The sequence below is a fragment of the Melozone crissalis genome, unplaced genomic scaffold, assembly GCF_028551555.1.
Source record: "Melozone crissalis strain CALT ecotype California unplaced genomic scaffold, PUWL_Pcris_2 ptg000004l_1, whole genome shotgun sequence".
Lineage (NCBI taxonomy): Eukaryota > Metazoa > Chordata > Aves > Passeriformes > Passerellidae > Melozone > Melozone crissalis.
In genome coordinates, this window is record NW_026535782.1 from 27,701,020 (window position 1) to 27,715,732 (window position 14,713).

The 14,713-nt window shown below is 40.1% G+C and overlaps 1 protein-coding gene across 1 annotated transcript in view; it reads left to right on the forward strand.

Moving 5' to 3' along the window:
* LGR5 (leucine rich repeat containing G protein-coupled receptor 5) overlaps positions 1-10,267 on the forward strand; it is a 54,507-nt gene extending 44,240 nt beyond the window's left edge. Inside the window, exons 15-17 of the mRNA XM_054273260.1 lie at positions 2,803-2,948; positions 4,617-4,700; positions 6,341-10,267. Of these exons, the coding sequence (XP_054129235.1) occupies positions 2,803-2,948; positions 4,617-4,700; positions 6,341-7,431 (1,321 nt within the window). The 3' untranslated portion in view covers positions 7,432-10,267. The remainder of the gene's footprint in view (positions 1-2,802; positions 2,949-4,616; positions 4,701-6,340) is intronic.
* The last annotated feature ends 4,446 nt before the right edge of the window (positions 10,268-14,713 follow it).

Here is a 14,713-nt window from a genome sequence, read left to right on the forward strand (position 1 = left end):
AGCGATCTAAAACAAAATGGAATTTCACCATTTGCAATTGTTGTAACTAACCAGTAGTTACGTTAAAGACAAATTCCTGTATAAAAACTTCATACTCATCTAAATTTATTAAAACAGACACATCAAAGAGCTGAGCATCCCCTTCCCCATCATCAGCAATAGCACTAGCATACTCTGCAGAGCTGAGCCCAGCCTATTGCAGTGAGCCTTAGGAGGCAAAGTCAGGCTGCCAGCCACTCCTTCCTTCTTTATCTGACACTTTGATTCAGTGCTGAAAAGAACCCAGGGCTTTGCTCCATTCATCAGATCTGTGCCTTCCTGTTCACCATTAACTCCACACCTTTGTGAGGGAGAAAATGACCTTGTGTTCTCTGCTGCTTAATCTAAAAACAGAAAAAAGAGGCATTCCTCGCTAGAGAAAAAAAATTATCAAGGATAGAGATATCATTAGTAAGATAAGGAGTATATAAAAATAAGTTAGGCAGTGTTTCTAAGAGTTTAATTTGACAAAGTCCAAATCTAATCACCCACATCAAATAAGCACCAGCCATAAAAAGCACTGCCTCCAGCACTGTACACCTGAAAGTTCCTTCTTTTTTCTTTTTATTTTTCTTTTTTTTGTGTGTGTTAAATGTAGCTTTTGTGAGGAAAAAAACAACTCCTCTGTCACCAAGAAGATCTCATACTTATTTCCCTGCTTTGTAAATTATGTTTTGTCCTCTGTGTTCTGGGTTGCAGCCATTGTGTGCAGTTGGGCTTTGCACACAGATTAAGCAGCATTTGCTAATTTAAGGATTATGTGTATATCTTAATAGCACAGACTGGGGGAAAAACAAACATAAACTGTCCAGATTTAAGAATGGATGTTAGAAATACCTACAGAGAGGATAAGAAATGGTAGTCTTGGTCTTTATATATCATTTAAAAGCCATAGATTTTTTGGCTACATGATCAAAGTAGTGGACCAATACAATGTGGGAAGTCCACATTTCCAGTGTATGACAGGCCAGCAGGCTGGGAGGAGCACAAGATGTGGAAATCTGTCATAGAGCTGCTTGAATAATCAGAGAATAAAATACATTTCTGTCGGTCTCTTGTGCCTAAAATGTCCACTCACTGTTCATTCCCCCAGCTATATCAATGTCCTTCCAAAGGTCTGAAGCCACAAGTTGCAGGGATCACCTCGCAGAACTGCCAGCGTTACTTTTGATAATTGTTTTTGTTGTTCCAAAACAAAGGGAATTTCTATTTGGGGATTGGGATTGTTTTTATCCCAGATGATTAGCTATGGGTTAGTCTAGTAATCAATGGGTTTAATACTAGTTTATTTAAGAAGGGCTTGTGGGAAATGTGTTCAAAAATGTTTAATCAAGATAATCTCCTTATGTTAAAGGATGGCATGCAGATGAATGCATTAGAAATTAAATATTTAAATCTGCTGGCCTGTTGTTGCTTGACAGTTGGATCTTGGTTATCTTGAACTTTTATTGAGTACCCTAAAAATTTTGTAATGGGTACAAGAGTACAGATTATTGTGGTTAATTTCCAACAGAAATGTAAGGTTATATAACCTAAGTGCTCCTAAATGCACTAATTTAGAAAATCACTTTAGAACTTAAGATTCCGTTTGTTCCCCTTTGTACCAAGTTTTTGGCCAGTGCACAAGTCTAAGTCCTGTTGGCACTGGGCCTGATTCAGCTTGATTTCTCCGCAGATTTCCCAGGGGGTTAGAGGCTGCTTATTACACTCATTATGTTAATTTACATGATTAACCTGTTGAAAGTAATCTGATAGGAGGATCTAGTTCTACTTTATTCCTTTTAAGTTAGTTCAGAATAACTTCTAATCACCTCTTTATCTTTGAACTTTTTGCTATATTGGGCTTTGGGAATTAAGGTGAGTTATTTGGTTTTGCTATGTGCTGTTGGTGAACTGTGCAAATTAAATAGTTTTGCTTCCAAAGCATAAAATATATCTATAGAATAGAAGTAGTCTAAAGAACTCAGAAAGTAGTTCTTCCACACTCCCCGGAATTTGTACATCTGCAAAGGAATTAAATTCACAGCATAGCAGAAATGTGCACTTTTCTGACAACAGGAGCCTTCATAAACATTGGAACTCACTGACGTATATTAGTGTTAGAAATAAACACTGTCTTAAAATAATTAAGAATGAGTATCCTGTGTCCTGCAATGACTGTTCTCCTCTTTAAGATAATTAATAAAGTAAAACCTTGTTCTCAGTGACATTTCCCACACAGTGCCTGATTCACTCACCTTTTGGTTTAGAACACTGTTTCTTGTGCAGAAGATCAAGAAACAATCTCCTTTTTGCCATCTTACTGTGAAATGAGTTGAAGGTGGAGAGAGGTGAATAAAGCTTTGTGATCTTTGGATGTGCCTTTTTTTAAAAGAAACCATTAAGAAAGTAACTGTTTGAGAAACTGTTGATTTGCACAGTAAAATAATTGAAAATCATAAAAGCAGAAATACAGTTCTGAGTAACATTCACTCAACAGCAAGAAATAGATCTCCCACTTTCATATCTCCTATGAAAACACATAAGAAAACTTCAGTATGCTTTTTCTAAAATTAGCCTAGAAACCATCTGCATTTCCAATGAGGAATTTTATTTGTGAATTCTCATTTTGCATTATCGTGACTAATTTTTACTCAGAGATGGTTTTGCTTTCAGTTGTGGATATTTAAACTATTTCCTTTGTGTTAACTGTGGAGGATCAGTACAATCCAGTAACTCTGGTGCTTAACCACTCTCATGGTATGCTGCCTAATTCCTCTGCAGGGTCATGGAAATGCCTTATGCCTATCAGTGCTGTGCCTTTGGAGCTTGTGAGAACCACTACAGAATCTCCAGCCAGTGGAGCAAAGATGATAATAGCAGCCTTGAGGACTTTCATAGAAAGGATTCTGGACTATTACAAATTCAAGGTAATCATCATCTTAGGCTTTTAAGTCTATCTGTGACTATCTGAGCAACCTGTGTTTTTAAATAAATCCAAAAGTCTTTACAGTCATAGACATGGCCTCTCCCTGTCTCTTGCTTAGTAATATGTTATTAAAGTATTCCTGTGCTTAGCAAACTCATTATTTTAGGTCTGCCATTCAAAAATCTCACTTACTTATGCACTCATTTTTTCATCCAAATAATAGCTATAATAATGTGGTAAATTAAATCTTCCCTTTATATGAGAGAAAAGGTAGTTGAGCTGGTATGTAACTCCATACAAGAGCAGGCCAGCAAAGATGTAGTTTCTTGCAAGCCTCAAAATGGAACACATCCTAGGCTTACCCACAGACTTCAGGATGAGTAATAGCCAAAATATGTGGCTACTTTGGCATATTGTCTTATAGAATCATAGAATATGCTGAATTAGAAGGACCCACAAGGATCACCCAGTTCAGCTCCTGACCATGTGCAGGACAGCCCCAGTAATCACTCCATGTGTCTGGGAGCATTCTTCAAACACTTCTTGATCTCTGGCAGGCTTGGTGCTGTGACCACTTTCCTTTGGAGCCTCTTCCAGTGCCCCATCACCCTCTGAGTGAAAAACCTTTTCTTTATATCCAACCTACACATGGCTCAGCTTCATGTCGTTTCCTTGAGTCCTGTCCCTGGTCATGAGAGGAAGAGTTTGGTACCTGCACCTCTGCCTCCCCTTGTGAGGATGTTGCAGACACACTGAGACTCCCCTCAGTCTCCTCTTCTTGAGGCTGAACAGACCAAGTAACCTCAGCTCCTCATACACCTTCCCCTCAAGGCCCTTCACCAACCTCTTGGCCCTCCTTTGGAAGCTCTCTAATATCTTCAGCTTTATATCTTTCTTATATTGTGGCACCCACATCTGCCCCCAGCACTTGAGGTGGGGCTGCCCCAGTGCAGAGCAGGGCAGGACAATCCCCTCCCTTGCCCGGCTGTGATGCTGGGCCTGATGGACCCAGGACAGAGCTGGCCTCTCCTGGCTGCCAGGGCACTGCTGGCTCATGTTCAACTTGCCATGGTCCATTAGCCCCTGGTCCCTTTCTGCAGGGCTGCTCTCCAGCCTCTTGTTCCCCAATTCATGCACATAACTAGGTTGCCAGAGAGGGCATTTGTTCTGCAGAACACAAGGCTACTGCATTTTTCTTCCCCTTCAGCACCAGGTCTGTTACTGGATCTCTTATGTAGGGGCACACATCCATTGACACCACCCTGTTGCTTTCTGTGCTGTCTCTGCCCCTGCAAACCAGTAAGTCTCAGAGTTCAGCAAGAATAGAGCCAAGAATATGTGCTAGTGATGGCAAAAGAAACACAGAATGCTTGATAATTCTTAGTAGTATGGCACAACAGCAGAATTCATTTTTTAAACTCCTTCCTAGGCAGTCATCACACTGAAATTAGGCAATAGAGAATGTACCTGTACATGATTATTTTTACAGAAAACAATCCTGAGTACATTAATTCAAAATCAAGTAGGCGTATGTCTGCTTCTGCTCACGGTTCATCAGGGAAAGAGATAAGACCAGACCTTAAATACCACAGGCATTTTTGCAACTTTTACTAAAAAAACTTTTCCTGAAAATTGCAGTAACAATTCTGGGTTTTTCTCTCCCCAATAGATGAACGTGATTTTGAGGACTTTTTTCTTGACTTTGAAGAAGATTTGAAATCTCATCATTCAGTGCAATGCTCACCTTCTCCAGGTATGAAACTGCCAGACAGATAAGAATTCAAAGACAGTGTTAGTAGATGTTTGAGATGCAGAACAAACTGTGAATTAGATACTAGGACAGTCACATGATGTGCAGTAATTTGATGAGTGTAATACAAATACATAGCACTATGATATACAGTTTTGCATTGAATTCTACAAAACTATTCAGCCACTATGAATGTAGCAAGCTTTGCACAGTCACCAAGCTGTGGGCCCCTTTTCACCAGAATTGATACCCAATCAATAAAATGAGAAAGACTCTTCTACTAAGATACACATGATAAAGGCAGCAGAATCTTTGCTCTCTCAGTCTTTTGCAAAGCTGAAGTAATTCTTCTGAACGTCACAGAGTTATTTTACACATGAGCAACTTGAACAACACACAGTTTAGGTCCATGTCTAGGAAATACCAATCACTACTGCACTGGTGTGCACAGTCCCTCACAAAGGACACCCAGCACTGTTATTGTTCTTTGTAGAATGTAGCCAGCCATGGTCATAAGTTTTGATTGTTTGATTCAGCAAACACTGAGCCATATCACTAGCCATTCTTTCACTGTGAAACATGAACAAAAAACCCCAAGTGACAACTTGTACTTCAGCATTCATTTTAAGCCATGATTCTTGTTTGCAACAGCAACTAATAGTAAATTTTTTTAAGTTATATAAGGAGGAATAGAAAAGGCAGGAAGTCAAAGAATAGAGTTATTTGACTGCCACATATTCTCCAATGGCCTTAAGATGAGTTCTGAGTTCATTAAAACATTTGTCTTCAAGGTAAGTTATCGCCAGACCTGAGAGAAACTTTAGCTTGGATTTTTCAAATAGTATCTTAGGAAAACTTGCAAACTGATGCTAGGTCCTTATGCTTACTTAATGGCCACAGCTGTAGTTATAGGGAGGTCATTTCAGCTGCGGGGTTTATGTCTTCATGGAAAAGCACAGGCCACTGTGAGGGGTTTGCCTAGCTGGCTCATCTCAAGGCATGTAATGTTTCTCTGGCTGCAGAGCGTTCAGCTTCAACTGCACAGCATATGCACCTCAGTATATAGAGAATACTTCAAGTGTTGAGCAGCTTCAGTCATAATGACCTGACTTCAGACACAGGATATCCAAAAAGGCAGCACTCCCAAATGCAAAGAGAGACACAATTTTCTTGGACAATTACACAATTTTATTGGACTGTGTAATGACATGTTTTAAGGTAGCCGAAGTACATCTGTCCATATCCATTACATCACCAGGACTCATCAGGAACCTGTTTTAATTTAGTTAGAGGTAACATTTTCAGCTTTTTTCACACACTGACAAATATCACAGCATTTCTTGAAACTGCAAGAGTTGACATTCACATTGCAGTAGTACTGCCAGGCACAAAAGCTACTGTGATGAAGGACAAAGACTCATGTGCACCACTAATGCAATATGCATCACACATTTAGCAGCAAGTTATCAAGGTCTCAGATTTCTCCAGAGAAAGAGCAAATTTCCAGCTCCCTTTTTATACTAAAATTCACTCTTTGGCTGGGCTGAGAATCTGCTAGAAGCATGAGCTCTAGGGTCTTAGAAAGCACAAGAGGTTTTTTGTTTACATGGGCTTCCTTTACCCTTTTTATTTTGGCATTTCAGGTCCCTTCAAACCATGTGACCATCTGTTTGGTAGCTGGCTGATCAGAATTGGAGTGTGGACCATCGTGGGTTTGACCTTTATTTGCAATGCACTGGTGTCTGCTACAGTTTTCAGGTCTCCATTGTATATGTCCTCCATAAAACTTTTGATTGGTTTAATGGCCATTGTGAATGCCCTGATGGGCCTGGCCAGCGGGGTGCTGGCTGGTGTGGATGCAGCCACTTTTGGTAGCTTTGCTCAGTATGGAGCACAATGGGAAAGTGGAATTGGTTGCCAAATAACTGGCCTTCTCTCCATTTTTGCTTCAGAGGCTTCCATATTCCTCCTTACCCTAGCTGCCCTCGAACGTGCATTCTCTGCAAAGCATGCTACAAAGTTTGAAACAAAATCCTCCACTGCTAGCATAAAAATCGCCATTTCCTTTTGCTTCATGTTGGCACTAATCATTGCAGTGATACCCCTTCTCACTGGAAGTGATTATGGGGTTTCTCCACTTTGTTTGCCTCTCCCCTTTGGAGAGTCCACTGCTATGGGCTACATGGTGGCACTGGTATTGCTGAACTCCCTTTGCTTTCTGGTAATGACTGTTGCTTATACAAAGCTCTACTGTAGTTTAGAAAAGGGAGAACTAGACAACATTTGGGATTGCTCTATGGTCAAACATATAGCCCTGCTACTTTTTACTAATTGCATTCTTTATTGCCCTGTGGCCTTCTTATCCTTTTCCTCCTTACTAAACCTCACTTTTATCAGCCCAGAAGTGATTAAGTCAATACTTCTAGTGATTGTCCCACTGCCAGCATGCCTAAACCCACTGCTTTATATACTTTTCAATCCACATTTTAAGGAGGATTTGGGAAGTCTGCGAAAGCAAACTTTGATATGGAGGAGATCAAAACATGCCAGTCTGATCTCTGTGAATTCAGAAGACATCGAAAAACAATCTTGTGACTCAACACAGGCATTGGTAACCTTCACAAGTGCCAGCATATCATATGATATGCCCACCAGCAGTTCCCTAATGCAACCCTCTTATCAAATGACAGAAGGCTGCAGTCTTTCGTCAGTAGCGTTTGTACCCTGCCGCTAGTTGCAGAAACAGGACAGAAAATACCTCTGTTTACAAAATTTTTAATCCCAAAAGTAAGTGTGAATGTGTGCATAAGAGTGTAGAGTGCCTCTAAATTATTACAACACACCTCAGAAAACAGACAATGACAAAACTTGCGGCCGGCTGAAAATGCAATACTTGAGCCTGCTCAGCCTGCTCCTGAAATGCTGGGATGAAGAGAGGAAATGAAAGCTGGAAAAGTTTGTGCAGTTATGTCAGCTGCTCTCTTTTAAAGTAGCACTACTCAGAAAGGGCATCAGTTGGTCAAGGACAAAAATAGCATATTAAAGTTGTAATATTTTTTCAAAGCATCACCTATGTTTTCAGGGGTAAGGTTATTTTTTTCCTGTTTGTTGTAATTTGGTTTTAATAATAGTTTTTCAGTGCCATGATTTTTTCTAAGCATTTGTGTATGGCATTTGTTCAGCAAGGTATCTAAATGGAAGAGTAGTCCTGTTCAAGTCATTGATGTTTCTGCAGAATACCCTTTAATGAAGTTCCATGTTTGATAAAGTTGATTAAATGGTTTAACTGGCACTGGGTTTGGATTTTGGAAGTCATCTAACTTGACAAAACATTTTTAATTGTCAGCAAAAGCTAAAAATTAACATGATGTGAAAGAAGTTAATCAAAATCCTGTCAAGCATTTAAAATGTAATTGTAAATGGCAACACATTGTCAGATGGGTATTTTTCTAATGAGGTTCTACACAGTTCAGTCCTGAATTGCTTTCATGCCAGTAGAATTACTCCCAGAATTACTGATGATAAAATTGACAGATTCTTTGTTTTATCAGAAGGTGGAAAATACTACATAGAAAGCATAGAAAGTCATCAATATAAAAAATTGGCATGCTGAGAATTTTTAAAGGACACCAAAGGCACTCAGACAGAAATGTTAATTTAAGGTAATTTGTCTAGGAACAAAAACTGTAATCCTGCTCATGGCATGATCTCTGTCTCATGAAATAGTGATTCTAGAAAGCTGCTAGTTCTTAGTCACTAGTCAGTTGAAGGTTTAGAGGCCACCATGTCCTTTTGGATAAGGATAGCCAATATCCTTAGCCAAGGCAATATCAAGTAGGAGTGAAGAGGTTGTGTGATCTGTGTTCTTAGCACTGATGCAAGCACTCCTGGGATATTTCAAACACTTATTGCATTCACATGTTGTAAAGAAATTGTGAAATTGGAAAGGATATGAATATCATAAATTTAAAAGAACTTAAGAAATAGGTGATTTTATCACCGTTTATAAGTAGCTGCTTCTGGGACACAGAAGTTTGAAGGCAGAGGACTACTCATCTGAGAGGAGAATCTGGTATGCTTAACTGGAAATTGACATTAGGGACATGCAGCATAGAAATAAAGGTGAAAATTGTTGATAGAGATGGTCATTAGCTAGTGAAATTACTGTCACCAAAAATTTCTAAATTCATAGTGGATGTATTGCCAAAAAAGATACTGGAGCAGCTGTTGAAATCCAGGGACTTCTGATGGCTTTAGTTTAGGAAAACGCTTGATTAGATTAACAGACTTCTCTGACTTTAAATCTGTTAATACTTTGCTGAATCAAGGCATGTATGTTTACACATCAGAAGCATCCAAGTTAGAAAGAAGAGACTTCAGTCCTTGCCAAGTCTACTGTTAAAATATCTCAGACAACAGAGCCGCCTAGAATGTAATTCTTTGACCTCATCTAAGCCATCAGGGGATATCCCAGTATTGTTTTCTCAGAGCTGGCAGTTTTTGCTTAAGTAAACTCATCATTTGAGACAGAAAAATGCACAAATTTACCTATTTATGTTGTTGTTAAAAAGAGCTCCCTGAGGAGTAACATTTAATAGCCCAGTATTCACTGTTCAGTTAATGGCCACTCAGCCTCCAGGTGAATGAGACTGATTTTTTAACATTAGGAAGGTTAGGCTAGGCCCAGCAATTAAGGTAATCTGTTACAGATGATCTCTGTTGTTCATCTGTTCCTGTATATAAAACTTCCTGTGACTCCAGGGACGGATTTTCACAATGAAGAATTTGCTGCCAACAGTGCAAATGCCTTAATTTTCTTGTCCATTCACACTGGCATATTTTTAGTTTTGCAGTTACAGATGGCATCAGTTGACTTTGGCTGACATGTTCATCCTTCAGGGAAAGAAAATGAACCAATTCGGAAATTATGTATGATAAAGTCAGCTGGGTACTTATCTTAATCCTTTATCTGTTGTGGCTTTTGAAGCAGTGCAGCACACAGCTGCAGAAACGATGCCTGAAACCACTTTGGATTAAACAGAGGATCAGTCAACCATTGCACAATACCTATTACCATGTTTACTTAGCTTTAATTTAACTGGGGTCCATCTGTGCTGCTCTGCTTAATGTCAGTGAGGTTCCTTTCAGCTTGCTGTATTTAAGAAGTTTGTAAAGAAATTTGAGAAGCAAAATAATGTTGTAATTCTGAAGGCTAGTTTAAAAAAGCTTCTTTTATCAGAACTTTTCTAGCTTGCAGAAGGTTCTAAAGGCTTTGTGACTTATTTTTATAAGCATGTTTGAAATATTTTGATCAGATATTTTTAACTTGAAATTGTTAAAATTCATTTAACAGATTTTTAAAGTAAAATGTGTAAATATAGAACTGTATTTATTATTACAGTGAAATGCAAGTACAGTAAAGGACATGAGATTAAGCCCTGTACAGTTTCATATTGATATTTGCTATATTTTCTGCTCATATATGTTACTGGATTCATTATCTGTAAATAATATAATGTAAATGTGTAGTGATTGTAAATAGGTGACATGCTTTCTTTTCTTTTAGTGTTCTGAACATGTCAGTTGTAATAAAATGTGACTACACAGTAAAGAACATTTAATCACGACCTAACACCTCACAAAATGGTGTGCTTTCTCAATTAATCCTTTCCAATTTATTGCAATACTTACATTAACCTCCCTAGGTGTTTGAAATTCTTGATAAAATGTGAGTTACAGGTTGTGTGCCATAAAAAAAAAAAAAAAGAAAAAAAAAAAGGAAGAATAGTGTAGGAAAAAAAAAAAAGAATAGTAGTGTTTCATTTCAACACAGACTAAATCTTTTACCAAAACTTCCCTCACAGACCCTTATGAGCAGATCCCACTGCCTGTGCACCGTGACCTCTCACAATTGCCACAGGTGACACCAGCACCTCCAGCTGTGTGACAAGGGTGTGGCACCAGTGACCCACAACCTGCAGACCCTGCACAAGAGAGGTGCAACTCAGCTGCACTTCTGATCCTGCTGCTTCTAATAAGACAGCAAATTCTCCCACATCATTCCTTATTTTCTCTCCAGCTCCCAACCTGGCAGGTGAAGCCAGTGAGGGGATAACCAAACAGCTGCAGGGCTCATCTGATGTGTGACAGGGGACAGCAGCTCCATCAGGTGTGAAATGGATGCAGGTGCTGAGGGAAAATGAAAAGTGGGGCTTAAGAGAGGTTGCTCAGGCTGCACCAGAACTTCCAGCTCAGCTGAATTAAAGGCAGGCAGCAGCTGAGCACAGCTTGTTGTCACCTGGTAGGCAACAAGAACAGGTGGAACAGTGCATACATTCTTGTTAAGAGAGACTGCACCATGCAACAGTTACACCTGCTTGGTTTTTGGAAATGGTGATTGTGGGTCATTCCTGTGACGTACTTGAAAGAAGGAAGTAAAATGCCAATGAAGCAAAAACTCTCAGAAAGCAATTGTTTAGTCAGGAATTCATGTGGCAAGTAATGAATTATAAAGATTAAAAAAAAAAAAAAGTAGAATTCTCCTATATTTAAATGGATTTTAGACATGCTAGACTAGCCTCATCTCCTGTCTTTCAGGATAGATGAGGCTACATTGGGGAAGGTCATTTCACCAGAAGGGCCAGTGCAGAAGAAGTTTGTTGGGTCAGTTTTACAATTGTCTTATTGGGGTAGGACAGGACCAACAGAGAATGGGAATAAGTCATTAATTATCTTTAGGAGCAAAAACCAGAAATATGACAAAGAGCATAGGGGAATGCATAACTCAGGGAGGACAGAGGCCTTCAGGAGACAGGATACAAATGGGTGGAATTTTATGAGATATTAATGAATATTTATGAGATATTAAGAAGCATGATGGAGTTTTGTGAAGAATGAGGAGCTGAGAGTGTATACAAAAAGATGGAAGTGTTGTGATGGCTAAGGACATAGAAATGGTGAGAAAACAAGCAAGTAAAGACAATTTCACATGCAAGTGTGCACTAGGCAGTGTAAACACTACAGGAACCATAAGGAAGAAGAATGAAATTGCATTATTTTAGGAGGAAGATAGTACAGCTTGAGTAATGAAGAGAAAGAGAATACCCACAAAGGAAAAATGAGCTGGTTGGTGAAAGCCTCAATGCAGAATGGAAAAACAGGCACTGTGGTTATACATCTTGATATATGGAAGAAGGACTTTTATTAACTATGTATCAAATAGTGAGCAGTAGTGCCTGAGGTCGCAGCTTCAGTGTTCTGAGCAATGTGCTAGCACACATGCACAGGGGACGTCTCTCTGGCTGGAAGCACTCATCCACAGCCCTGCAGTGTTCTCTGCAGTAACCACTGAAGGAGAGTTTATTGCAGGCTTGTGCAATGGGTTATTTAGGGAGGCCAGGCAGAGCATGCCTCCACTCAGGCTCACTAGATACATCACTCAGCTCTATTTGGGAACTCAGTCCCCAGAGAAGTTGCAGATGGCCAAGAAAAAAGAGCCAGTCAGAGATACAGGGAAAGCCATAAAGAAGATGGGATCACCTGTAAAATAATGTTTGGGGATAAAGGCCAAGCCTCAGCAGACACCAGCAGAGAAGCACAGAGAGTGACACCACATAAGCAGTGCTGTACCAGGTGGGCATGCACCTTCAGTCTCGGCCCCCAAAGGAGGGGAGAATATCCCTGACTAATCTGGTGATCATAACTGATCTCAAATGGAGACCAGCCCCTTGTGCAGTCCTTGCTGTGCTGCTGCTCCATATTTGCTTCATCCCTCTGTGACCTACATGTACTAGACAGTAGTAGTGACCTATGTATACTAGGCAGTGAGAAAGCTGCTGCCATGTCAGGTACCAAACTATCTCCTTCCAAATCACCTCTAACAGGAATTTTGGCTTATTAGGGGCACCACTGTTTTCCTCTGACTGTTGTGTAAAACTGTAATAAAAATATCGTAATCAGACATTTCTCTGTCGTAGTTTAGGGTGCTATATGAAAGGTAAGCCACTGAAAATTTCATTGATCAAACACTTAAGAAGGGCTCAAATAATTTGAAATGTAGTAAAAGTAATGTTTTCCTTAGGAAGCCACTGGAAGACAAGGTATTGGAGACAGAAGAGAAAGAACATGGATACAAAAAGCTGACAATACAAAAACAGAAATAGGATCACAACAGCAGCAGCAAGCGTGTCAGAAAATTCTTTCCAGATCCATGGATCAGAGTAATTGTGCAGATGCTCAGGTGCTGCAGAGGACAACTCTCACAATCCAGGAGAGCTGTACTGCTTCCACCAGCAAGGGAGGGACCAGGGCCTCCACCAGCCATAATAAATACTTCATGTTCTCTTTCATTAACATGTGCCAAACAAGGGATAAGTCTGTCCTTCTGCAACAATGTTATTGTGAAAAATAATGTGAAGCTAAGCCTAGAAAACTGATTGAACACTTTATATATCTTTGCCTCAACAGAATCCCAGCTACATGTTATTAGAAATTTTAAAGGAAAATGCAAATTTACCCGTGCTAATATATAAGGCAGAAGAGATTCCATGTGTTATACCTAACCCTGGCAAATATACTGGAAAGAAAAGGCAGTATCAACATTAGGAACATCTTGTTTATATAATGAGAATCACAGACGTGCTCCAGTGACTCTGGAGATAAAGGAAACATGATTATGTTCTCTCCATAAAAAAATTTGTTGTGGCATTTTCAAAATTATCTAAAGATCCAATCTCAGTCATAAGAGAAACCAAACATTACGAATATTCCTCTTGAGAGCTGGCCCATAGCCAGGATTTCTAAAAAACTTAGCCACAGACAAAGAGTCCACTTAAAATCCCTATTTCACAGGTGGCAACTTGTCACCTTTACTTCCACTTGTCAAGTAAAAAATATGCTTTGTTTACAACAGGGAAACTGTTCATCTGTGAATCTAAATACTTCCACTATGTTTTATGCATGCACGTACCAGAGTCTTCTGCAGGCAGCCTTGAAGGTCTCAGGACTCCAAAACTAATTCTTGACGGAAGTTTCAAACATCTCCTTCTGCATCTGGTGTCATTCTCTATATGCAATCACTGTTTAGACAGGTGTCTGCAGTTATTAATTCAGTTCCATACATAGCAACAGCTTCTCAGGACTATCTACAGAGGTCACTGCAGTTATGCTCAGCATTTCCCATTCATGAACTAACCTATTCCTGGAGGAAGGAGCTCTCCCAGCCTTCTAAGAAAAAAGTAATAGGGAGACTGTTCTGCTCAAAACAGGTGTTTCATCTCTCATAGGAAGTACCACAGCCCTCTGGGATGTCCTCCTAGGCCTCTTTACTGGTTGGCTATGGAAATGAACTCCAGAGAGCTTTGTGCGGCCAGAGAATGAATTCTGGAATATGAAATCAGTGCTTCAGAGTGAGACACTGAAATGCAGGTGGTGAATGGGTCAAACAATTGGCCATTTGCAAAAGCAGCAGGTGCTTTGCTGACAAAGGCATGCAAAAGGAGAGCCCAGGTGCAGAGGGGGTGCACACTCTCCACCAGAGGCTACAAACAGGGGTTTGAGCCAGATAAGGGAAGAGAAGAAGCAGATCTTGGGAGATGAGATAGTGCTTTTTATCATCCTAGAATCCTACATTACATAACTGGCTCAGGTGTAAAACTTACCTCTGAGGGAGACACAGGGACATTTACAGGTAGGTCTGAAGGCTCATCCCTTGTGATGGGGTATAATTGGCTCAACTGTGCTGATGTGAGAGGCAGGTGTCATATCTTAGAAGGTGTCATAAACCATCAAAGACCCCTGAAGTGCCACATGATCCACAGTGTTGCATCAGACTGTGTAAAACTGCCCTGTCAGAGGAGGTGCCTGGGCGTTCCCACTGAGCCTGAGCATATATTAACACATTGGACTTTGTGCTTCATGGGCTTCCCCAGGCAGATCAAGGCTGCCACCATCACCTCGACCAGCAGGCCTCTAAATTGCAAGAATCAAACCTCATCACTGCATCCAAGGATGGTGAC